The 26229-nt window shown below is 47.8% G+C and overlaps 1 protein-coding gene across 4 annotated transcripts; it reads left to right on the top strand.

The window, feature by feature from the left end:
* The first annotated feature begins 8511 nt into the window (after nucleotides 1-8511).
* Nucleotides 8512-25806, top strand: GET1 (guided entry of tail-anchored proteins factor 1). 4 transcript variants are annotated; one of them, XM_071095736.1, is made up of 6 exons: nucleotides 8551-8687; nucleotides 16748-17500; nucleotides 18299-18464; nucleotides 19994-20061; nucleotides 21385-21499; nucleotides 24778-25806. In XM_071095736.1, exons 3-6 carry the CDS (start codon nucleotides 18299-18301, stop codon nucleotides 24849-24851), a joined length of 423 nt encoding a protein of 140 aa, XP_070951837.1. In that variant the 5' UTR covers nucleotides 8551-8687; nucleotides 16748-17500; the 3' UTR covers nucleotides 24852-25806. The 4 variants fall into 4 exon arrangements, with proteins under 4 accessions (XP_011724346.1, XP_070951837.1, XP_070951835.1 ...); XM_011726044.3 differs by lacking the exon at nucleotides 16748-17500 and having other exon boundaries at nucleotides 8512-8687; XM_071095734.1 differs by lacking the exons at nucleotides 8551-8687; nucleotides 16748-17500 and adding an exon at nucleotides 9246-9263.
* Nucleotides 25807-26229: the final 423 nt, after the last annotated feature.

The following is a 26229-nucleotide window of genomic DNA, read 5'->3' on the forward strand; positions in this document are numbered from 1 at the left end:
TCTGGCTCATAAAGTTTTTTTTTTTTTTAGAGGCAGGGGAATTGTATCTTCAAAAATGTCAACATAATAAAAAACAAAGAAAATATATGGAAATGTTTCAGATTAAAGGAGGCCAAGGAGACATGTAATTTAAATAAAATACCTGACCCTGGATCTTTTTGTTTTTTTGAGACGGAGTTTCGCTCTCGTTGCCTAGGCTGGAGTGCAATGGCTTAATATTGGCTCACTGCAAACTCTGCCTCCTGGGTTCAAGCGAGTCTCCTGCCTCAGCCTCCCAAGTAGCTGGGATTACAGGTGTCCACTACCATGCCCAGCTCATTTTTGTATTTTTCATAGAGATGGGGTTTCACCATGTTGGCCAGGCTGGTCCTGAACTCCTGACCTCAGATGATCCACCCGCCTTGAACTCCCAAAGTGCTGGGATTACAGGCATGAGCCACCATGCCCTGCCAACCCTAGATCTTATACTGGGGGAGAAAGGAAATTATGCAGTCAATTGACAAAATTGGAACACAAATAGCAGATTAAAGTATTGTATTAATGTTAACATTATGGAAGTTGATAAATTATGTAAGAGGCCAGGCGAAGTGGCTCACACCTGTAAGTAATCCCAGCACTTTGGGAGGCTGAGGTGGGTGGATCACCTGAGGTCAGGAGTTTGAGACCAGCCTTGCCAAGATGGTGTAACCCCGTCTCTAATAGCAGGAGTGGTGGTGCATGCCTGTAACCCCAGCTACTTGGAGGCTGAGGCAGGAGAATCGCTTGAACCGGGGAGACGGAGGTTGTAGTGAGCTAAGATTGTGCCACTGTACTCCAGCCTGGGTGACAGAGCAAGACCCTGTCTCCAAAAAAAAAATGTCAGAGCACATTCTTAGTCACACACACACACACACACACACACACACACACACACACACACAGAGAGAGAGAATCAGAGAGAGTGAGAAAGAGAGAGAAAAGAATGAGAGAGGGAGAGAGGGACAGTCCCCAAAGAACGTTGGTCAACCCAGCTCTCCCCCTTCTTGCTTGCAATTCGCCAGGCAGAATGTACCAAGATTGCAACATCCTGAGATAAGGAGGAACAAGCCAGGCTCTCTCCGCGTTCCTCCGAGAACGGATGTCCTGCAACACTTGTGATCAGTTAAGTCAAGTCCTGGCCAGAGTATAAAACCCAGAGTGGAGCGGTGGAGTGCTCTCTGAGTCCCTCAGCTGCAGTGTGAAGTGGAGCTCGTGCAGATGAGACTTCCTCTGTCCTATGCACCTTTCTTGAGGCTTGGGGACCAGCTGACCATGGATCCTAGGCTTCTGTTGGCTTTTGCTGCCTTTCCGGGTATAATAAAGTTGCTTTGCCTGACTTGTGCAAGTGTTCTATCTCCCTGGACTTATGCTCAGGCGGGCAGATAAATTTGTGCAAAATCTCCTAGCAAATGCAGGAATCTTAGCAGAAACTAACGAGGTGTTTAGGGTCCTCCCTTGGGACTGGTAATCAGTGCATGATGTTTCTTTCTCAGTGATTGAAACTGGTGTATAGTATTCTGCTTAACAGAGGGAGAGAAAGAACATGAAGAAGCAAATGAAGTCAAGTGAACTAGGTTAGGCCGGGCGCGGTGGCTCAAGCCTGTAATCCCAGCACTTTGGGAGGCCGAGACGGGCGGATCACGAGGTCAGGAGATCGAGACCATCCTGGCTAACACAGTGAAACCCTGTCTCTACTAAAAAATACAAAAAAACTAGCCGGGTGAGGTGGCGGGCGCCTGTAGTCCCAGCTACTCAGGAGGCTGAGGCAGGAGAATGGCGTGAACCCGGGAGGCGGAGCTTGCAGTGAGCTGAGATCCGGCCACAGCACTCCAGCCTGGGTGACAGAGCGAGACTCCGTCTCAAAAAAAAAAAAAAAAAAAAAAAAAGTGAACTAGGTTAATCTAAGTTAAGGATATGGATTTTTTTTTTTTTTTGAGACAAGGTCTCTCTATGTTGCCTAGGCTGGTCTTGAACTCCTGGCCTCTAGCGATCCTCTCACCTTAGCTTCCCAAGAGCTGGGATTATAGGTGTGAACCACCAGCTCTGCTTACATTGAATGTTCTTGACACCATTTTTATTTTTTGCAACTTTTCTTTCTTTCTTTCCATTTTGGGACAGAGTCTTGCTCTGTCACCCAGGCTGGAGTGCAGTGGTGCAATCACAACTCACTGCAGCCTTGAGCTCAGCCTCCCAAGTAGCTGGGACTACATGCGTCCACCACCATGCCTGGCTAATTAAGAAAAAAGAATATTTTTTAGAGACAGGGTCGCTGTCTCTATGGTGCTCAGCCTGATCTCGAACTCCTGCACTCAAGTGATTCTCCTGGCTTACCCCTCCAAGGTGCTGGGATTACAGGGTGGAGCCACTGTGCCTGGCCACAACTTTTCTACAAGTTTGAAACTATTTTAAAATAAAAACTTTTAATATTTTAATTATTTTTAAAACAGAGGTGACGTGACATAAAATAAAAACAAATTTAAAATGCAAATGAAAGTTTATTTAGAGATAAATTTCTGGGCATAGTACTAAGCCTGTGAAAATTTATGATCTAAATAAAGTTGGCTGTACTAATAACAATAAGAAGATTAAATTTTAACTTATTGAACTTTACCTATGAGAAGGGCTTGGTGTAAAATAAGGACTAAAATAAAAACATTTTAAAGGTTATCTGGGGCCAGGTGTGGTGGCTCATGCCTGTAATCCCAACAGTTTGGGAGGCTGAGGTGGGTGGATGACTTGAGGTCAGGAGTTTGAGACCAGCCTGGCCAACATGGCGAAACCCTATCTCTACTAAAAATACGAAAATTAATGGGTATGGTGGTGCACACCTGTAATCACAGCTACTCGGGAGGCTGGAGCAGGGGAATTGCTTGAACCTGGGAGGTGGAGGTTACAGTGAGCTGAGATTAGGCCGCTGCATTCCAGCCTGGGCAACAGAGAGAGATTCCATTAAAAAAAAAATAATAATAAATAAATAAAATATTAAGGTTATCTGGGTTGGGCGCAGTGGCTCATCCCTGTAATCTCAGCACTTTGGGAGGCTGAGACAGGCAGATCACCTGAGGTCAGGAGTTTGACACCAGCCTGACCAACACAGTGAAACCTGTCTCTACTAAACATACAAAAATTAGCCAGGCGTGGTGGTGCATGCCTGTAATCCTAGCTACTTGGGAGGTTGAGGCCGGAGAATTACTTGAACCTGGGAAGCGAAAGTTGCAGTGAGCCAAGATTGTGCCACTGCACTCCAGCCTGGGCAACAAAGCAAGATTTCATCTCAAAAAATAAAAAATAAATAAAGGTTATCTGGTTTTAGCAATATTTTTCAAATTGAGGTGAAATTCATAGAAGATACAATTAGTCATTTGAAAGCATACAATTCAATGTTGCACACCACCATCTAGCAATATAAATAGTGCTGCCATTTAGGATAATTTAATATTTGTATTTTAAAATGTTGCAGAAATGCTTGTTTTTAAACTTCCTTTTTTTTTTTTTTTCTTCTTGAGACAGACAGAGTTTCACTCTTGTTGACCAGGCTGGAGTGCAGTGGCGCGATCTTGGCTCACTTCAACCTCTGCCTTCTGGTTTCAAGCAATTCTTCTGTCTCAGCCTCCCAAGCAGCTGGGATTACAGGTGCCCACCACCACGCCCGGCTAATTTTTGTATTTTTAGTAGAGACGGGGTTTCACCATGTTGGCCAGTCTGGTCTCGAACTCCTGACCTCGTGATCCGCCAGCCTTGGCCTCCCAAAGTGCTGGGATTACAGGCATGAGCCACCGCACCCAGCCTACACTTCCATTTTTTAACATTTTACTTTATTTAAAGATGTAAATTCTTGTTCTTTCAGGGAACCCTTCCACATATATAATTTAACTTATTTCTTGGACTCTTTTTATTTTATTCTTTTATATTGTAGAGATGGGGGTCTTGCTGTGTTGCCCAGGGTAGTCTCCAGCTTCTGGCCTCAAGCAGTCCTCCTGCCTTGCCCTCCCAGAGTGCTTGGGTTGCAGGCCTGAGCCACCCCACCTGGCCTGAAATATTTTTTATTGATACATAATAGATGTACACATTTTGGGGATCCATTTGATCATTTGATAGATTCATATGGTGTTAAAGATTAAAGCTGGTTTTTTGAGATATCCATCACCTTAAATATTATCTTTTATAAACACTTTTAAAAAAACTCATTAAAATTAGCCAGGTGTGGTGCTGCACACCTATAGTCCTAGCTACTTGGGAGGCTGAGGTGGGAGGATTGCATGAATCTAGGAGTTTGAGGCTGCAGTGAACTACAGTCATGCTACTGCACTACAGCCTGAGTGACAAATCGAGACCCTGTCTCTAGCAAACAGCAACAACCAAAAACTAAACACAGCAAGATAGTTCCTATTACATTCTATTTTTCTTCAGATTAGCTATATACACACACAAAGGCTTAACAATTCAGGTATACTAAAATGCAATATTCCAACAGACACCAATTCTTCATTCATTGTTAGCACATATTTTGCCCTGAAAGCTTGTATATAAAGAATACCTTCTGGCCAGGCATGGTGGCATACACCTGCAGTCCCATCACTTTGGGAGGCTGAGGTGGGAGGACTGCTTTAGGCCAGAAGTTAGAGACTAGCCTGGATGACATAGTGAGAATCCAACTCTACAAAAAGCGAAAATGAAAATAAATTATCCAGGCGTGATAGTGTGCACCTGTAATCCCTGCTACTTGTGGGGATGAGGCAGGAGGACTGCTTGAGCTCAGGAGTTTGAGACCAGCCTGCACAACATAGTGAGACCCCATCTACACACACATATTGATAAGGTTTGGCTCTGTGTGCCCATCCAAATATCATCTCGAATTGTGATCCCCACTTATTGAGGGAGGGACCTGGTGGGAGGTGATTGGATCATGAGGGCGGTTTCCTCCATGCTGTTCTCACGATAGCAAGGGAGTTCTCACGAGATCTGAGAGAGATCTTGTGAGATCTTTTGTGATGGTGGTGGTACCTGCCCCCACCTTGCCACCTCGTGAAGAAGATGTTTGCTTCTCCTTGGCCTTCTGCCATGATTGTAAGTTTCCTGAGACCTCCCCAGCCATGTAGAACTGTGAGTCAATTAAACCTCTTTCCGTTATAAATTACCCAGTCTCAGGTAGTTCTTTAGAGCAGTGTAAAAATTGATTAATGCACACACACACACACACACACACACCCCTTAGCTGGGTGTGGTGGCCTGCACTTGTAGTCCCAGCTACTTGGGAGGCTAAGGCAGGAGGATCACTTGAGCCCAGGAGTTGGAGGCTGCAGTGAGCTATGATCATGCCACTGCATTCCAGTCTGGGTGACACAGTGACAGAGTGAGATTCAGTCTCTAAACAACAAAACACAACACACAAAACAACACAATACATTCTGAAGTGCAGGCTCAGAAACCTACTATGGCTGCCTGAGGTATGAGCTACTTCTGTTTGTTTCTCTATTAAATATTTATTTTTGAGAAACTTAGTTTTGTCAACTTCTTTCTTCAGCCTCTTAGCTCCTTTGGCCTTTGGGGCTAGGTTTGCATACACCTGCTTCTCTGCAGCTCACAGTGGAACAACACCTATTTTTAGTTATTAGTCTTCTTCTTTTCTTTTTTTGAGATGGAGTCTCACTCTGTCACCAGGCTGGAGTGCAATGGTGCCACCTTGGCTCCCTGCAACCTCCACCTCCTGGGTTCAAGCGATTCTCCTGCCTCAGCCTCTTGAGTAGCTGGGATTACAGGCATGCGCCATGCGCCACCACGCCCAACTAATTTTTGTATTTTTAGGAGAGGTGGGCTTTCACCAAGTTGGTCAGGCTGGTTTTGAACTCTTGACCTCAGGTGATCTACCCACCTTGGCCTCCCAAAATGCTGGGATTACAGGCATGAAGCACTGTGCTTGGCCTGTCATCACTTTTCTTTTTTTTTTTTTTTTTTTGAGACGGAGTCTCGCTCTGTTGCCCAGGCTGGAGTGCAGTGGCCGGATCTCAGCTCACTGCAAGCTCCGCCTCCCGGGTTCACGCCATTCTCCTGCCTCAGCCTCCGGAGTAGCTGGGACTACAGGCGCCCGCCACCTCGCCCGGCTAGTTTTTTGTATTTCTTAATAGAGACGGGGTTTCACCGTGTTAGCCAGGATGGTTTCAATCTCCTGACCTCGTGATCCGCCCGTCTCGGCCTCCCAAAGTGCTGGGATTACAGGCTTGAGCCACCGCGCCCGGCCGTCATCACTTTTCAAGAGGCAGTTTCTCCTCCTAAATCCATCTCAATCTCCAGTGACAGAGAAGCCAGGAGCCCGGCTGCCATGCTGCGTGGTCCATCCAGGTGGAAGGGAAGGCCATGGAGGAGAGCCAGGCTCCTGCTCTTTGTTTTGTTCAGAAGTCACTTACTAACCAAGAAGTCCTTTCAGGGAAAGGATTCACTCTACTCCTACAGAATAGCTTTGTTTCACATGTTTTCTTTTTCTTTTTTTTTTGAGACGGAGTCTTGCTCTGTTGCCCAGGCTGGATCACATGTTTTCTTGAACAGAAATTTGTAGAACTGGCCGGGCGCGGTGGCTCAAGCCTGTAATCCCAGCACTTTGGGAGGCCGAGACAGGCTGATCACGAGGTCAGGAGATCGAGACCATCCTGGCTAACACGGTGAAACACCGTCTCTACTAAAAAAAATACAAAAAACTAGCCGGGCGAGGTGGCAGTCGCCCGTAGTCCCGGCTACTCAGGAGGCTGAGGCAGGAGAATGGCGTAAACCCAGGAGGCGGAGCTTGCAATGAGCTGAGATCCGGCCACTGCACTCCAGCCTGGGCGACAGAGGGAGACTCCGTCTCAAAAAAAAAAAAAAGAAAAAAAGAAAAAGAAATTTGTAGAACCACAGCCTCTTGCATAATTTTTTTTTTTTTTTTTTTTTTAAAGACAGAGTTTCACTCTTGTCGCCCAGGCTGGAGTGCAGTGGCATGATCTCAGCCAACCTCCGCCTCCCAGGTTAAAGCGATTCTCCTGCCTCGGCCTCCTGAGTAGCTGGGACTACAGGCGCCCGCCACCACATCCAGCTAATTTTTGTATTTTTAGTAGAGACAGGGTTTTGCCTTGTTGGTCAGGCTAGTGTCGAACTCCTGACCTTAGGTGATCCACCCGCCTCGGCCTCCCAAAGTGCTGGGATTACAGGCTTGAGTCACTGCACCCAGCTGCATAATTATTTTAATTGGTTCATAATAATGAGCCAGAGTTGTACTCTGTCGCCCAGGCTGGAGCACAGTGGTGTGATCACAGCTCACTGCAGCCTCGATCTCCTGGGCTCAGGCGATCCTCTCATCTCAGCCTCCCTAATAGCTGGGGCCACAGGCAAGTGCCACAATGCCCGGCTAATATTTATATTCTACTGTAAAGATGGGGTCGCACTATGTTACCTAGACTGGTTTCAAACTCCTGGGCCCGTGATCCACCTTGCTTGGATCTCCCAAAGTGCTGGGATTACAGGCATGAGCCAGTGTACCCGCAATCTTGCATCATTTTGATTAGGAATTAGTCCTCAGAAACCAGCCATGGCAGCATGGCAGAAGAGACAGCTGAACATGTCTTGCTTTATCCACTATGTATACTTTTTTTTTTTTTTTTTTTGAGACGGAGTCCCACTCTGTCGCCGGAGCTGGAGTACTAGTGGCACGATCTTGGCTCACTGCAAACTCCGCCTGCCGGGTTCAAGCGATTCTCCTGCCTCAGCCTTCTGAGTAGCTGGGACTACAGGCGCGCGCCACCACGCCCAACTAATTTTTGTATCATGGAGACGGGGTTTCACCATGTTGGCCAAGCTGGTTTCGATCTCTCGACCTCGTGACCCGCCCGCCTCGGCCTCCCAAAATGCTGGGATTACTGGAGTGAGCCACCACGCTCTGCCCACTATGCATACATTTGATTTGGGATTCTTTTACGGCAAAACCTGATCCTCACCTAGATTCAGGTTACTTTATTAGCTACTACTAATGATTGTGAACAGTGCATTCTAATAAACTTATTTTTACAGGTATGCAATTGTGTAAATTGGTTAGACTTACTACAGTGTTTAGTTCTAGAACGAAAACGTAAGGCATTTTCCGCATAACTGCTTGGAACACGACAGCTACCTGCTACTCTAATTACGGTAGTTTTTTATTTATGGAAGAGTTTATCTTAAACTTATCTAGAATTAAAAGTTAAAGAAAGTACTAATTATGACAAAAGCAGGGAGTCGTTAGCACTTGAAACCAGAATTTGGTACTATGAGAAGGTTTTCAATTTTAAAAAGAAGGAAAAAAAGAAACACGGACGCCAGGAAAACTGGTTGAGTAGGGGTGGGGGCGGGTGCGAGAAGGCTACGGAATCCCGGAAGGCCCAGGAGGAACCTGGAACATGTCAACCGCTCCAACTGGAGCGGGTGGTAAAAACGGCCCCGCCTCCTGCGAGGGCGACGCAGTGCGCAGGCGCGCTGGGCTTCACCCGCGCAGGCGCAGTCGCCTCTGCTGGCGTGGTCCCCATGGAGCTACCGTAGCGAACCCAGTACAGCCAGGAGTATCCGGGATGAGCTCAGCCGCGGCCGACCACTGGGCGTGGTTGCTGGTGCTCAGCTTCGTGTTTGGGTGCAATGTTCTTAGGATCCTCCTCCCGTCCTTCTCATCCTTCGTAAGTGGCTGCCTGGCCTCCCAAGGGCCGGTGGGGATGCCGCCCCAGTCCCCTGGCGGGTCTGGGAGTAGGTACAGGGGTCTCAACTGGGCGACTGAAGCCCAGATTCAGCCCGTAGTAGCGTCTTGGTTGGTCTGTAAGCTTTTTTGAGATAGTTGGTAGCGTCTAAAAGGTGCGCCGCTTTACCCCAGAATCAGACTTTCTGGGTTCTAGGGGGGTGGGGGGAGAAACATCCGGCAACCCTGGGCCACGCTTTCACGGGACAGGAATCTTCTCGCTGTGGGTGGCGGCGGCGAACCTCACATTGGGAGTTCCTGGTGCCCCGCTGCCAGCCTCACCCGTTTCTGTTAATCCTGGTCCCTAGAGGCATTTGAGCAGCCCTCACCCAGGGTTTTCCCAGAGGCCTGGCGGGCGAAGTCAGCTGTTCCAGGTCCCGAAGAGATGGATCCTAGCGTCCAGGAGCCCACATTCTTGGGATGGGTAGGGTGGGAGACAGGTGCAGAGAGAATCTCAGTACAGCGTGATGCCTTCAATATCCAAGGGAGCAACCAGCTTGGGGAGCACTCTTTCTGCCAGGTAGTGAGTACATTACCTCCCTGTCACGGCTGCTGGGAGAGACGAGTTATTATCCCATCCTCCTTTACCTCCCCGAGGAGTCTGGCTCAGAGAATTTAGTAGTGGCGCTAAGTCATCCCGCTAGTGACTGGAGGTGGAGATTTGATTGCCTGTTGGAGCAGGGATAGGGATAGGGATAGGGATTTGGTGGCAAATTGAACAGGGCGTGGTGGGGTGTGGTCATGGGAGGTGGGGGTACTTTGGGAACTGTCCCCGGGAATGAGCGCCCTCTGTATGCCCACAGCAGGAATGAGGAGCTGTTGGGCACAGACGGAGACCTCAAAGATTGTGCGCATGCGTTGTAGCATTGTCTTGGAAAACAGTTCTTGCTTTTCTCTCCTAAGATAAATTGGTAATAGTGGAGTATATTTTATTCCACCAGTATTCATTGAGTGCCTGTTTTGTGCAAAACTCTATTCTTACTCTCTCCGTTGTCCTACTGTCTGCATTGTCCTGGAGATACAGGAAATTCTCTTTTAACCCCTGAGTCTCCTTCAGAATCTTTCCTGATGCTCTCCAGTCTTTTTAAGATGATGTCTCAGGTCCTTAGCATTGCATAAAAGACTCCTGATGAGCTGGCCCATGCTCATCTTCTTTTTCTTTTCTTTTTTTTTTTATGAGAAGGAGTCTTGCTCTGTCGCCCGAGCTGGACTGCAGTGGCCGGATCTCAGCTCACTGCGAGCTCCGCCTCCCGGGTTTACGCCATTCTCCTGCCTCAGCCTCCCGAGTAGCTGGGACTACAGGCGCCCGCCACCTCGCCCGGCTAGTTTTTTGTATTTTTAGTAGAGACGGGGTTTCACCGTATTAGCCAGGATGGTCTCGATCTCCTGACCTCGTGATCCGCCCGTCTCGGCCTCCCAAAGTGCTGGGATTACAGGCGTGAGCCACCGCGCCCGGCCTCATCTTCTTAATTGTAAAATCTACATAATATGAATTTATCATCTTTATCATTTTTAGGTGTACAGTTCAGTGGCATTAAGTACATTCACATTTTTGTGCAACCGTTATCCCAGAACTTTATTATTATTTTTTAAAGACAGGGTCTGGCTCTGTGCAGTGGCACAATCTCAGCTCATTGCAACCTCTGCCTCTCAGGTTCAAGGGATCCTCCCACCTCAGCCTCCCAAGTAGCTGGGACCACAGGCATGCACCACCATGCCCAGCTATTTTTTTGTATTTTTTGTAGAGACAGAGCTTTGCCATGTTGGCCAGGCTGGTCTCAAACTCCAGACCTCAAACCATCCGCCCACATTTGCCTCCCAAAGTGCTGGGATTACAGGTGTGAACCACTGCACCTGGCCCCGCTCCCAGAACTTTTTCTTATTTCTTTTTTGGAACAGAGTCTCAATCTGTTGCCTATGCTGGAGTGCAGTGGCCTGATCTTGGCTCACTGCAGCCTCCGCCTTCCAGGTTCAAGCGATTCTCCTGCCTCAGCCTCCCAAGTAGCTGTGATTACAGGCACCTGCCACCATGCCTGGCTAATTTTTGTATTTTTAGTAGAGATGGGGTCTCACTATGTTGCCCAGGCTAGTCTCAAACTCCTGACCTCAAGTCATCTGCCCTCCTTGGCCTCCCAAAGTGCTAGTATTACAGGCATGTGCCACCATGCCCGGCCCCATATCACAACCTTTTTATCTCCTCTGACTGAAACTCTCGCACCCATTAAACAACTCTCCATTCCTGCCTCTCCCTGGCAACCTCCATTGTACTTTCTGTCTCTGTGAATTTGACTGCTCTTGGGACCTATGTCATATAAGTGGAATCAGACAGTATTTTTCCTTTTGTGACTGGCTGCTTTTCACTCAGCATAATATCCTTAAGGTTCATCCATGTTGTAGCATGAGTCGGGATTTCCTTCCCTTTTAAGGCTGAATAGTATCCCATTATATGTATAGGCCACATTTTGTTTATTCATCCATCTGTCTATGGACACTTGCATTGTTTCTACCTTTTGACTGTTGTAGATAATGCTAAAATGTTTACAGATACCTCTTTGAGTCTCTGCTTTCAGTTTTTCTGGACATATACCCAGAAGTGGAATTCCTGGATCTATGGTAATTCTATGTTGAATGTTTTTGAGAAACCACCATGCTGTTTTCCATAGCAGCCACACCATTCGACATTGCCACCAGCAATGCAGAAGGGTTCCAGTTGCTCCACATCCTTCAACACGTATTTTGTTTTCTTATTTATTATTTTTATTTATTATTTTTATTTTATTTATTTTTTTGAGATGGAGTCTTGCTCTTGTCACCCAGGCTGGAGTGCAATGGTGCAATCTCGGCTCAGTGCAACCTCTGCCCCTCGGGTTCAAGAGATTCTCCTGCCTCAGCTTCCCAAGTAGCTGGGATTACAGGTGCCCGCCACCATGCCTGGCTAATTTTTGTATTTTTAGTAGAGATGAGGTTTCACCATGTTGGCCAGGCTGGTCTTGAACTCCTGACCTCCAGTGATCCACCGGCCTTGGCCTCCCAAAGTGCTGGGATTACAGGCCTGAGCCACCGCACCCAGCTTATTTTTATTTTTTTGAGAGGGAGTCTCTCTCTGTCACCCAGGCTGGAGTGCAGTGGCTCAATCTTGGCTCACCTCCACCTCCTGGGTTCAAGCAATTCTTCTGTCTCAGCCTTCCAAGTAGCTGGGATTACAGGTGCATGCCACCATGCCGGGCTAATTTTTATATTTTTAGTAGAGACGGGGTTTTGCCATGTTGGCCAGGCCGGTCTCGAACTCCTGACCTCAGGTGATCCACCCACCTTGGTCGGTCTCCCAAAGTGCTGGTGTTACAGGCCTGAGCCACCACACCCAGCCTTTTTTTTTTTAAATACTAATTATCCTAATGGACAGAAGGTGGTATCTCATTTAGTTTTGATTGCATTTTCCTAATAATTAGTGATGTTGAGTATCTTTTCAGATGCTTATGGCCGTCTGTTTATCTTTGGAGACATGTCTAGTCAAATCTTTTGCCCCCTTTTAAAATTCAGTTGTTTTTTGTTGTTGAGTTAGTTCCTTTTGTTGTTATTAGACAATTTTTTTTTTTTTGAGACAAGACTTTCGCTCTGTTGCCCAAGCCGGAGTGCAATGGCGCTGTCTCGGCTCACTGCAACCTCTGCCTTCTGGGTTCAAGCGATTCTCCTGCCTTAGCCTCCCAAGTAGCTGGGATTACATGCATGCGCCACCACGCCCAGCTAATTTGTGTGTGTGTGTGTGTGTGTGTGTGTGTGTTTTTTTTTTTGTTTTTTTTTTTTTTTTTTTTTTTTTTTTTTAGCAGAGAGGGGGTTTCACTATGTTGGCCAGGCTGATCTTGAATCCTGACCTCAGGTCATCCACCTGCCTCAGCCTCTCAAAGTGCTGGGATTACAGCCGTGAGCCACCACACCTGGCCGACAATTTTTTTTTTTTTTTTAACTTTTAAGTTCAGGGATATGTGTGCAGGTTTGTTATATAGGTAAACTTGTGTCATGGGAGTTTGTTGTAGAGATTATTTCGTCACCCAGTTATTAAGCCTAGTACTCATTAATTAATTTTCCTGATTGTCTCCCTCCCACCCCCCTCCCTCTGAAATAAAAAAAATTGTTTTTAGAGGCCGGGTCTTGCTCTGTGACTCAGGACCTGTGTCCACTCTTGTGCTGCCTCCTACAACAACCTTATGGCCTCTCTAACCTCAACCCAGTTAGCTTTCTTAAACCCATTTCCCTTTGATTGTAACATTTGTTGTTAGCCAGGTTCAGAAGGATAACATAATTATTATCCCAGCAGAGTACACCCACCCTGTAATTGGTAATAGAGATGTTTGGCCTGGTCACTGGGTTTGTGGTGACGGTCTGTGAGAAGCTGTAAGGAACGCGCTGGTCTTGAGTAGGGTCAAATGCTGCTCCTTCACCATCATCAGAGGCTACTTCATCACAGCCTCTGATTTGAGGATTCAAGTGGGAAAGACTCATGACAAGCAGCAGAAAGTCGAATTGGGAAAACAGTGCCCTCTGGGATGGGGCCACGCTCAGGTACTTAAATCATAACCTCCCTTGGGATGTTTCTGAAGCAGAAGTTGGGGAGGCAGCGCCCTGATCTCATCACTCAGTCTAGGCTGCATTGGTTCCCCCCCTCCCCCCGCCGCGCCCCCAGCTCCCTGCCCCACGTGAGGCCTTAGGAGGTCTGAAGTATCAGAAGTCCTTGGGCCAGTTAAGACTAGTAAGGTCCTGGGAGGCGATCTCAGCTGCCCGCTGCGGTGGGGGTGGGATGCCTGGTAAGGACACCAAGTCTCTGGCGTTGGCGTGGTTGGAATTTTCCCGGGAATCTCTACCTCCTCTTCAAGCTGGTCACGGACGCATAGTTCATTCAGTAGGTGGTCCGGGACTTTATTCAGCTATAGGAGGGCAACAAAGACGCCTTTGATGAGCGCCGGCTCTGCAGCTCTGCAGGTGCAGGGGAGGTGCACTGTGTAGGTACCCAAGGACTGGCGCGGGCTGTGGGTCTATGCGAACGACACGACTGTGCAGGCGTCCCAGGAGTGGCGCAGGGTCAGAGTCCATGCAAGCCGCACGTACTGCGCAGGTCCCCCAGTACTGGCACGGGCTCAAGAGTCCATGCAAACCGCACGCACTGCGCAGGTGCTCCAGGAGTGGCGCAGGCTCAGTCTATGCAAACCGCATGCACTGCGCAGGCGTCCCAGGACCGGCACTGGCTCAGGGTCCCTGCGAGCCGCACGCACTGCGCAGGCGCCCCAGGACTGGTGTGGGCTGAGGGGCCACAGGAGCCACACGCACTGCGCAGGCGCCAGGAGGCCCTTCCTTGCAACCCTAGCTTTGCAGATGAAGGACGCTGCGCGGGTTGCCTTCTGGGCTCACCGGCCGATTGCCCTTTCAGATTCAACATTTTCTAAATTATCTTTCAGTTTCTGCTGTAAAGAGTGGCCACCTCCTTTTCCCTCTAGGGGACTGAAGCCAGAGGAGAATGTTGCAGGGTTTGCCTCTGTGGTCATCTTCTTAGAGCACCGCCCCCCCTCGCGCCCCCACACCCTTTTCCTCAGCCGTTGCTTAGTGAGTCCCTGCTGTGGACCAGGCTTGGAGATGGTCCTCAAGTATTAGTTTAGGGGGACGACGCTGCGCTTCACAGGACCTGCCCCAGAGTCCTATGAGGCAGAAGCGCGCTGGTGAAGTGCGCATGTGCGGGCAGGGCCTCCAGTGGGACTCTCGTGGGGGCCGCAGCCAAGGACTGGGGCTGGCGGCCTGGAGAGCTGCTGGTTTCTCGGCCCTGGCCGGCGGGTCCTGGCCGAGAGTGGCATCTGGGGCTGTACAGGGTCTGGAGCTTCCTGAGTTGGAGGACTCTGTCCTCTGTGTTCAGGGACTCAGGGTGACCTGAGTTGGTGGTTCCTGGGTTTGCCTGCTCTACTGCTGGCAGGCGCGAGCACGGGCTGTGCACGTTGTCATGCCATCAGTTATTTACTTTTGTTCTAAAAATTAATATTTGCATTATTACATTTAGATTCATATCTTATTAAATCTTATACTGCATAATTCTAGAACATTTTAACACTTATATGTGGGTCTTGGATTAACATTGATGCATATTTGCAAATTTATGCTTTAAAACATTTTTATTTTAGAGACAGGGTCTCACTCTGTTGCCCAGGCTGTAGTGTGGTGGTGCCATCATAACTCACAGCAGCCTCAACCTTTCGGGCTCCAGCGATCCCTCCCTCCCCGCCTCAGCCTCCCAAGTAGCTGGGGGCACAGGCACCCACAGCTGCGCCACCACGCCTGGCTAATTTTTAATTTTTTTTTGTAGAGATTGGGTCTTGCCATGTTGCCCCGCCTGGTGTCGAACTCCTGGGCTCAAACGATCTTCCTGCCTCAGTCTCCCAAGGTGCTGGGATTACAGGGTTAACCACCGCGCCTGGCTCAGACAATTTTTATTGTGCTTATACATGTAATAGATGTAATTTTTTTTCAAGCACCAGTTGTTTTTGTTAACCTTACAAAGCTGCCTTCAGTTTTCCTCAAGTTCACTCTTCTGCCTTCACTCACCTCCCATTCCTGAGTTAATTGTTTTGTGTACTCCCTCTCAGGTGACTGGCCGGACTCGGCTTCCCAGCTCTAACTGGAGAGTTGTCTCTACTGTGCGGCGGGCAGAGGAGACCAGTGAGCTGGGAGGGGGAGAGGGAATCTCATTTATTGTGTGCTTACTGTGTGTCAGGCACACTGTAGATACACTATAACATTTCATCTTTATTAGTCTGTTTTAAAAATTTCGAAACAAACACAAATGTGCAGAAAAGTTACGCATACAGTCAATACCGAGAGCTGATTCTGTTTCCTGAACCATTTGGAGTTGTCAGTCTGAACCCCCTCATTCCCAGGTACTTTGGTATTCAATAGATTCTTGGGGGCCGGGCGCAGTGGCTCATGCCTTTAACCCCAGCACTTTGGGAGGCCGAGGCGGACGGATTGCTTGAACTCAGGAGTTCACTGGCAACATAGTGAAACCGCGTGTCTACTAAAACTAAAAATAAATTAGCCAAGCGCGGTGGTGCACGACTGTGGTCGCAGATACTCAGGAGGCTCAGGTGGGAGTATGGCTTGAGCCCAGGAAGTTGAGGTTGTAGTGAGCCGAGATCTAATGCAGGCATCAAGTACTTTACCACGATCTGATCCTCAGGCCCCATTCAGGTTCCCCGCGTGTTGCGGTAACGTCCTTAACAGAAAAGGACCCAGTTCGGAATCATGCGTTGTATTTCCCAGCCTCTAGCCTCCTTCTGTCTGGAGGAGTTTCCCGGTTTTCCCTTGACTTTCATGGCTGTCATTTGTGAGAATCAGAGGCCAGTGATTTCACAGAATGGACGTCCACTGGCATGTCTGATACTTGGCAGGGATATCTGAGAGGCAGTGCTGTGTTCTCATTGTATCTCATCCGCTGGTGTGGGACTGGGATTTGGGGATGTTCGCTGATCCCTTGGGGCAGGTGGCCAAGGCGCCTGTAAGGGATCTGGTCTTGGGGCACCCGCGCAGTCCCCGGACTAGGCCTTCCTGGCAGATCTGCGGGCGCCACCTGGCGGCCACTGCCGACTCCTTCCTTGCGCTCCAGCCACTCCTCCCCTCCCGGTGCCGTGGCCCGGGGCCGTTCCCTGGAGAGTAGACTACTGGGGCTGGTGCCGGGAACCGGGGCCTGCAGAGGGCGACGCAGGCGGGCCCCCAGGTCATGCGGGGCCCCTCTGCTCACAGGGACCAGCCAGGCCAACCTGGGGAGGGTGCCTCTTTGTTTATGTCTGTATTTCTCTGCCTGTGTGTGGAAACCACAGATCTCCAATTCTAAGCCAACACCACAAGATTCATTCTGCTTCTCTTGGAGACGCCTGCCTTCCTTCCTGCCTTCCTTCCTTCCTCCCTCCCTCCTTCCCTACCTTCCTTCACCAGGTTATGAAACTGGCTAATTTTTCATATTTTTTGTAGAGACAAGAGTTTCACCGTGTTGCCAAGACTGGTCTCAAACTCCTGGGCTCAAGCGATTCACTTGCCTTGGCCTCCCAAAGTACTGGGATTATAGGCATGAGCTACTGCACCCGGCCTTTTTCTTTTTTCTCTCTTTTTTTTTTTTGAGACAAGGTCTCACTCTGTTGTTCAGGCTGGAGTCCAATGGCAAGATCTGAGCTCACTGCAGCCTTGAACTCCTGTACACAAGAGATCCTTCCACCCCGTCCTCCAGAGTGTTAGGGTTGCAGGCTGAGCCACCACGCCAGGCTGAGGCATTTTTCTAAGTGTCTTTGCTGAAAGTGAGAAGACTGGCTTACGTTATCCTCAATATGTTTATTTCTGTGATCACCCTTTTGTAATTAATCTCTGGTGTCCACCACCAACTGATACCCATGTGAATGCATGCCTCGCCCCACCTGGACTCTGACACGGGCAGGTTTCCTTCTTGTCTTGTATGTCTGTCCCCCTCACCCTACAGACCCTGACTCCTGTGTCAGGCTGCCCTTTCTTGGGGACCCCTGTATCACCATGCCTGGCCCTGATGCCTCTTGCCAGGGTGCCATTCTGTGGGAAGGCCCTCTGCACTGAACTTGGGCACTGACACTCTGCCCTGGCCCCGCCTCACCGCTGTTGCCCTGCACCTGCACCTTGCTCTGCCCCGTCTAATCTAGGACTGAATTCTTCAGGCAGGGGAGAGGACCCACGTTCCCTGTCGCTGGAATAACAGCTCTGGTGATGAAACTGGTTTTCATTTCATAATTGCAATTTTAGTTATAGTGAAAGAGACAAAAATTTGTATTGGAGCAATTCATGGGCATCTCCGCAAAAGGAAAAATATAGTTTGAATAGCAATTTGAATATGAGGTTTTTTTTTTTTTTTTTTTTTTTTTTTTTGGTGGTAGTTATAGAGAGCTGAAAAAGGCAGCAGAGGCTGGCTGTGTAGGTAGTAGGCAGCTTGGCCAGTTGGCAGAGGCAGGAGTAGGATGTTGGAGCAGGGTGTACTGGTTCTGCCTGGTCAAACCCATGCTGGAGTCGCCTCAAAGGCAGTGGCAGGGGAGTTCCCTCAAAGGGCTGCTCCAGACTGCCTGGAGATGGGGCCAGCTTGGATTCCAAAGAAAGAAGCACTAAACGCCAGGGTGATGAGTCCACAGCATTCACGAAGGGAACTTACAAGAGCTGCGGCAGTCCTGGGACAGCCAGTTAGAGAAAGGGACATTTACCTAGGGCTGTCTGCCACCGGGGGGCTGGGGTTTGGAGTGTATGTGGGAGTTTGAGGACTTTGTCATGGCGGGGCTAGTTTGTAGGTGTTTCTCAGCAGGATGAATCCTCCAGTGTTCTCCAGCAACAGCCTTCACTCTTTATTAGTCCTGAGAAAGTTCACGGCCCCAGTTTGGGTTCAAGCCTGCAGGGAAACACACAACTGGCTGGGTCACAGAGTGGTCAGGGCCTAGACAGAAAGTAGGGGGAGATTGGGGGATCCTCCTGTGGCCCGTGTTGGAAGATGCTGCTCCCCGCTGTCCGCCCTGCCAGATGTCCAGGGTGCTGCAGAAGGACGCGGAGCAGGAGTCACAGATGAGAGCGGAGATCCAGGACATGAAGCAGGAGCTCTCCACGGTCAATATGATGGACGAGTTTGCCAGATACGCCAGGCTGGAAAGAAAGATCAACAAGATGACGGATAAGCTCAAAACCCACGGTACTGCGTCCCTTGCAGCCTGAAGGCTTCGTGAGAGCTGATTTATAGAGAAGTCTGTATGTAAAGATTAGTAGAATACATGCTTTGCTTCTTGGATGTTTTGAATATTGATGGAAACTTTTAAGTTATCTGGAGGAAACTCAGTAATAATTACTTTCTTCTTATTTGTTGGTGAACCTTTGCTTTCTAATCACAGAAACATCTAAGAATCCTCTCAGATTTTCCTCAGAGCCAACTCTTTTTTTTTTTTTTTTTGAGACAGAGTCTTGCTCTATGCCCCAGGCTGGAGTGCAGTAGCACCATCTCGGCTCACTGCAAGCTCCGCCTCCCGGGTTCACGCCATTCTCCTGCCTCAGCCTCCCGAGTAGCTGGGACTACAGGCGCCCGCCACCATGCCCGGCTAAATTTTTTTGTATTTTTTAGTAGAGACGGGGTTTCACCGTGTTAGCCAGGATGGTCTCGATCTCCTGACCTCGTGATCCGCCCGTCTCGGCCTCCCAAAGTGCTGGGATTACAGGCTTGAGCCACCGCGCCCGGCCAGAGCCAACTCTTCATTGTAGGTTTTCATTTTTAAATTCATCACTTTTCTGAGAGAAGCCCAGAAAAAAAGTTTCACAGTGGATTGTCAGAGGCTTTTGTTCCACTCTCTAGAAAAATGCCCAGCAGTGTCCTCTTCCGAGTGTCACCTCCCGGGTACGGTCTCCTGTGATGACGAGCGCTTTCTCAGGGCAGCCCGTGTGCTGAGGAGCCTGTGCACAGTGTGTGCACGGTCAGAGAGCTGTCTCTGTGGCTAGGAAAACAGACAAAGGGGCCTGTCCAGGCCCAGGACAAGCTGGATTCCCACCAGGGGTTCGCGTACTGTGCAGACTGGGAAATAGGGAGGAAAATTTAGTCCTGTTGGTAAGTGGTAATTCTATTATACGAAGAATCTTTGATTTCATGAGTCATTTTAAGAGTTTTCAAAGGCCGGTGCAGTGGCTCAAGCCTGTAATCCCAGCACTTTGGGAGGCCGAGATGGGCGGATCACGAGGTCAGGAGATTGAGACCATCCTGGCTAACACGGTGAAACCCCATCTCTACTAAAAATACAAAAAAACTAGCCGGGCGAGGTGGCGGGCGCCTGTAGTCCCGACTACTCAGGAGGCTGAGGCGGGAGAATGGCATAAACCCGGGAGACGGAGTTTGCAGTGAGCTGAGATCTGGCCACTGCACTTCAGCCGGGGAGACAAAGCGACACTCTGTCTCAAAACAAAAAAAAAAAAAAAGAGTTTTCAAAAAAAAGAGTTTTCAAAATTAAAGCTATTCAAATCTCAATCTGAATAGGATTCTATTTTAAATAATGGCATAATGAGATGGTGGGTGACTTAAAAATTCTATTTTACATTTTCTAATTATGTTGAATATGTTGAGTGATTGTTCCATTTATAATCAGAAAGTGTATTATACGGGAAAATAACATTTCTGTGTATTTGAATATGTTGTTAATTTTTTAGGACTGACATAATTGTTTATCCTGTTTTTCCTTTCAGTGAAAGCTCGGACAGCTCAATTAGCCAAGATAAAATGGGTGATAAGTGTCGCTTTCTACGTATTGCAGGTAAGTGTGCTAGAGCGCCAGCCGGGTCATTGGAGTTGGTGGCCCTGAACTCCAGAGCGTTGCCTGCAGATCCAGGGCTGGGAGTTTGGGCTGTTCCACCTTCAGCTATCGTGTTGTGTGGCCCTGCCCACACGGAGCTGTAAACACTCTCGGTCTGTAAGTCAGACTAAAAGGAAGCCTTTCTCTTGAGGAGAGTTGTTACAGTTTGGGAGATGAACTGTGAAGGAAGTTCTCGGAGAGCTTGCACCACGCCTTCATCCCCTTGTGGTTTGAACGGCCAGGTGGGATGAAGTGAGAAGCTTATAGATGACGTTGGTTTTTTCTGAGATCTTCAGTAATTTGGCTCTTACTTGTTACCTGGTATACTTCATGGGCACTCTCCACCCTCCAGGTAGAGAACCAGCTTTTCTCACTGAAATTGGCTTCTAGCCTTCCTGCCTGGGGCTTAACCCACGGAGCCTCTCCTGGAGCTGTTGCTGGGCTCTGCTCTGCCCCGAGAGTACAGTTGTGCTACCCAGACACCTTTAGCAGCTGCCGTAAATATCCGAGTTGCAGTACTGTGTGATCTAGTACCAAGGCAAAGCATTCAAGCTCACCCTGCAAAAAGCTTAGTTTGGGGTGGGTAGATTTAAGGAAATTGATCCTGAGGCACTGCCATTTGCTAAGAGGTAAATTTCCTGCAGATAAAGGAGTTAGGCCAGCAACCCTCTTTCATGTCTCCTCTTCTGAGTGGCCTATTCAAGCCAGGAAGGGGACAGATGACAGTCGAAGGAATGCTGCAGGGGGATGGAGGGAAATAAAGCATCCCCCACCATTGAAACTTACACAGGGCTCACCTCGGTGTGCCTTGCTAACACTGGTGCACTTGGGAGAATTCCCTGTTTTTTCAAGGATGGCTTTCATCACTAATAAGGTGTGTTTAGTGTACAGTCTGGCTACCCAAAGCAGATACTCAGTGAGAAAAGCACACCCGTGTTATGGGAGACTTTGGTTAGTTGATCAGCTAATTCAAATTATGTGTAGATTGTATTTATCCTAAAACAGGGAAATGCCAGTTCACAGAGGAAGGCTCGCCTACTTGTTGGCAGTGTTCCGGACATGCTGCTGAGCTCGTCTTTAATTAGACTTTCTAATTCAGGGTTTCACCAGGGGACATTAGTGGCCGTGTGTGCTCATCTGTTGTCTGTGGGGACTGGGTTCCTAGGCTTGAGGTGCTCAGTCTGGAGTTTTCCTGGGTTTGTTTTTGCATTTCCCTGTGCTCCCTTCTGTGTGGTGGGTCGTGTGACCGGCAGGCTGTGCCACTCACCACAGGTGTCTTTCCAGGCTGCGCTGATGATCTCACTCATTTGGAAGTATTATTCTGTCCCTGTGGCTGTTGTGCCGAGTAAATGGATAACCCCTCTAGACCGCCTGGTAGCCTTTCCTACTAGAGTAGCAGGTAAGAATTTTCTGGAAGATATAGTGGAAGAGTGTGGATAGGCTTGTGTAGAGGTGTGTGGTAGAAGATTAAGTTAGCCTGACATCCTCCTCACTGTCCATTTAGTGAGCAGGTTTTGTGAGGCTTGCCATGAAGAAACTGAGGTCTAGAAAAGTTACTTCACTTGTCTAGTGTCACCAAAATGTTAAGGAGCAAAGCTAGAATTCAGTCCTAGGTCTGTTTCCGGGACCCATGCCCAGTGCGTCAAGTCTGATAGCCCATTGAAACACTAGCTGTAGGTCCACAGTTCTGTCTCTTTTCAGTCCCCATTGTGGTTGGCCTCTCTGTAGCACTTGATGCTCTTGGCTATTCTTTTATTTTTTATTTTTTGAGACAGAGTCTTACTCCGTCACCCAGGCTGGAGTACAGTGGTGCGATCTTGGCTCGCTGCTACCTCTGCCTCCCAGGTTCAAGCAATTCTTATGTCTCAGCCTCCCATCTAGCTGAAATTACAGGCGTGCACCACCATGCCCAGCTAATTTTCATATTTTTTAGTAGAAACAAGGTTTCACCATGTTGGCCAGGCTGGTCTCAAACTCCTGACCTTAAGTGATCCTCACGCTTCGGCCTCCCAAAGTACTGAGATTACAGGCATGAACCACTGTGCCCGACCACGTTCTTTTATTTTTGAAGATAATTTTTTTGGATATTAAAAGTAGTACATGTCACTATAGAATGATTAGAAATATAGTGATTAATTACAAACCCCAGCTGGGTTCACTGGCTTACACCTGTAATCCTAGCACTTTGGGAGGCCAAGGTGGGCGGATTGCCTGAGCCAGGAGTTTGAGACCAGCCTGGGCAACATGGTGAAACCCTGTCTCTACTAAAATACAAAAAATTAGCTGGGCGTGGTGGTGCGTGCCTATAATCCCAGCTACTTGGGAGGCTGAGGTGTGTGAATCACTTGAATCCGAGAGGGGGAGGTTGCAGTGAGCTGAGATCATGCCACTGTACCCCAACCTGGGTGACAGAGTGAGACTCTGTCTCAAAACAAAATAAAATAAATAAAAAATAAGATTCCTATTAGCTTTTAATGCTGTGATATATTTTTCTTTGTCTTTTTTTTCCCATTTATTTTGATATAGTTAAGGTCACCTGGCACATAACATTTTGTACCTCCTTTTGACTTTATAGTGTAAGCCTATTCCCACGTCTTAGTTTTTTAGGGCTAAGTGAAATACTACAAACTGGGTAGCTCATAAACAACAGAAATGTATTTCTCACTGTCCCGGAGGCTGGGGAGTCCAAGATCGAGGTGCCGGCAGATTTGATGTCTGATGATGGACCATTTTCCTGTTCATGGATAATGTCTTCTCACTGTGTCCTTGCATGGTGGAAGGACGAGCTCCCTTAGGCCTCTTTTGTAAGTGCACTAATCCCATTCACAAGGACTCTGCCTTTGTGACTTAATCACTTCCCAGAAGGCCCCAACTCTTAATGCCATCAGTGTGGGGGGTAACATATTAACAGATGAATTTTAGGGGGATACAAACATGCAGACCATAGCACCATATCAGTACATTTCTTTTCTTTTCTTTTTTTTTTTTTGAGGCAGGGTCTTGCTGTGTTGCCCAGGTTGGCAGTGGCACCCTCCTAGCTCACTACAGCCTCGAACTCCTTGGCTCAAGTGATCCTCCCACCTTAGTCTCCTGAGTAGTTAGGGTCACAGTTGCACACCACCATGCCCAGCTAATTAAAAAAAAAGTTTTTTATAGAGATGGGGTCTTGCTTTGTTGCTTATGTTGGTCCCAAACTCCTGGCATCAAGCAATCCTCCCTGCTCAGCTTCTCAGAGTGCGGGGATTATAGGCGTGAGTCACCTTGCCCGGCACATTTCTTCATTAAGGAATTTGCAGTAGCTGTTCTTCATTTAGATATGTCATCTGCAAATTTTCCTGAGGAAGGATATTTATTTGGGTCCTGATTTTTTGCTGTTAAAGATAATGCTGCAGCACACATCCTTGCTGGTCTTTGGTTGTGATTTGTGGTTATGCTAGAGGTGAATACTGTATCAAAAGGAATGACTATTTCTTTTTTTTTTTTTTTAAGACAGAGTCTCACTCTGTTGCTCAGGCTGGAGTGCAGTGGCGTGATCTCGGCTCACTGCAACCTCCGCCTCCCAGGTTTCAAGTGGTTCTCCTGCCTCAGCCTCCCCGGTAGCTGGGATTACAGGTGCCCACCACCACGCCTGACTAATTTTTGTAGTTTTAGTAGAGACAAGGTTTCACCATGTTGGCCACGCTGGTCTTGAACTCCTGACCTCAGGTGATTCACCTGCCTTATCCTCCCAAAGTGCTGGGATTACAGGCGTGAGCCACTGTGCCTGGCTGGGAATGTCTGTTTCAAAGACTCCCAATTTAGCTACCACTCCTGTCCCGTTCTCCACCCTTTCCTTCCCCTCTCCTTTGTTTGACACAGCTGGGCCTAGGCCAGGAGCTCTGCGCTGCAGGCCAGAGAAGCATCCAGCCACCCTTCCATGCCTCCAGCAGGGCCATGGGCTACTCTTGCCGCCTGTCCTCCTGGACAGGGGGATATGTGTGCCTCTCCATTATTGGTGGGACAAGAAAGGCATAGGTAGACATTGCTTTGTTTATAATGCTTTCTGAGAAAGGAAAAGTTAATCTTACAGGTTTGGTTTTGGAATCTATTAATATCATAAGTAGTAACGCACATCTCTCTGGCAGGAAAGGGAAGTTCAGCCCAGGGTCCACTGTTCACTGCGATTCCTGCTTAGTAAAGAATGCAGCCCTGTGACTCTGTAGAAAGTGACAAATTCGGGCTCGGCACGGTGGCTCATGCCTGTAATCCCAGCACTTTGGGAGGCGGGCGGATCATCTGAGGTCAGGAGTTTGAGACCAGCTTGACCCACATGGTGAAACCCTGTCTCTACTAAAAACACAAAATTAACCGAGTGTGGTGGCGCACACCTGTAATCCCAGCTACTCGGGAGGCTGAGGCAGGAGAATCACTTGAGCCCGGGAGGCAGAGGTGCAGTGAGCTGAGATCGCACCATTGCACTCCAGCCTGAGGGAGAGAGCGAGACTCTGTCTCAAAAAAAAAAAAAAAAAAAAAAAAAGAAAGTGACAAATTTGAACCTATGAAACATAAACTTCGCCTCAGCCTAGCACTGCTCAAAAAGAGTGGAAATACTGTCTTTGCTGTGAGTTAAGGACAGCAGAGACAGATGTGGGCAGCACTGCTGGGGCGCTCTCTCATGGTGAATTTCTTTGTTTTCAGGTGGTGTTGGAATTACCTGTTGGATTTTAGTCTGTAACAAAGTTGTGGCTATTGTGCTTCATCCATTCAGCTGAATAGGAAGATGGATACAGCTATGAAACTTTTAAAAATGGATTTTCTCTTATTAGGTTAAAAATCTGATGTACACTGTTTTGTTTCTTAAGAAACAAATGTGCACAGTTTCGATTTTTTTTTTTTGTTGAATATGTTTGTTCTTGGACTTTATGAGAGATTCTTGTAAGAATCATGATTTTCTACACCTGTCATTGAGTCAAGAAAGTCCAGTTTATGACACGTGTGTACAGTGAACACCGTCCTAGATCTGTACGAAATGTGAAATGTTTAGGGACATCTCCGTGCCGTCACTTGTGATTTGCCCTCTTGTGTATTTTGGTCATATTGCCAGCTGGAAAGTCAAAATTTTCTAACAACTTTAAGTTCTTTGAAGACTTAGTGCTGTTTTTAATCCAGTTTAGAAAGTAACTTAATTTTAATACCACTACTAAGAATTCAAAAAGTTCTTTAATCACATTCAATACAACTAAAAGAACAACACTAATTGGCATTACTGGGGCTTTTTCTTCCTTGGTTTAAAATGTCATTTGTTGAGGAAGCATTGTGTAGTATTATCTACTTACTTGAGGCTGTTAATTTTTCATTACAGTGTTTTGTAAATGTATCCACAAGACCATAATGCATTGTTTTGTGCTCAAATTGTGTTTTGTATTTAAGGCATTTTGAATGAAGTGTATTTTATAAGCATTTAATATTTATGCTCTTTAGAATGGAACACAGAAAACAAACCTTATAAGGCCTGATTAAATTAACCGGAACCAATAACCTGTGTGGCCCACAAAATCTAATTCTGCTAAATGTTTCTTCAAACACTTTCTTCTAATTAAAATCTTTGCAAGTGCTTGTGTAACTTCCTGCCTTACAGCTGCTTGTTTGCTGTGAGCCACCCGCAACTGACAAGCGGCTGTTAAGTGAGTAACCCTATCACAGTAAAGCTGAATTCTCCCACTCGTTCTGCAAGTTCGTATTTGTATTCTTTTGTTTCCTAATCTAATAAGTAGCTTGTCATTCTTTTAGCTGATTGGACTATGAAAAGACAAAGTGCTGTGGTCCTTTCGTTTATTGTCAGGCTGAAGACCACCAGAGCGGCTTTTGGGTTCCACTTGCTCAAACACACATGCACTGCAGGCTTACCCAGCACCAAGTCTACTTAGCTTTAAGAAAGGACAGAGAGCAGGGAACACAGCCGCAGCCTCGAGGAGGACCTGGACACCAGCTTCCAGTGTCCATCTCCACACGGGATACATTTTTCCCACAAAGAATGAGAAGCCAACTGAGGAGGAGATGAGAGCAGCACACGGAAGCTGCAGGGACTAGCCCCTCAAACCAAATGTAGCACCAAGGGGGCACGTGCCTAACTCGTGTTTCAGTGAGCTG

Source organism: Macaca nemestrina, chromosome 4 (genome assembly GCF_043159975.1).
Source record: "Macaca nemestrina isolate mMacNem1 chromosome 4, mMacNem.hap1, whole genome shotgun sequence".
NCBI classification, from domain to species: domain Eukaryota; kingdom Metazoa; phylum Chordata; class Mammalia; order Primates; family Cercopithecidae; genus Macaca; species Macaca nemestrina.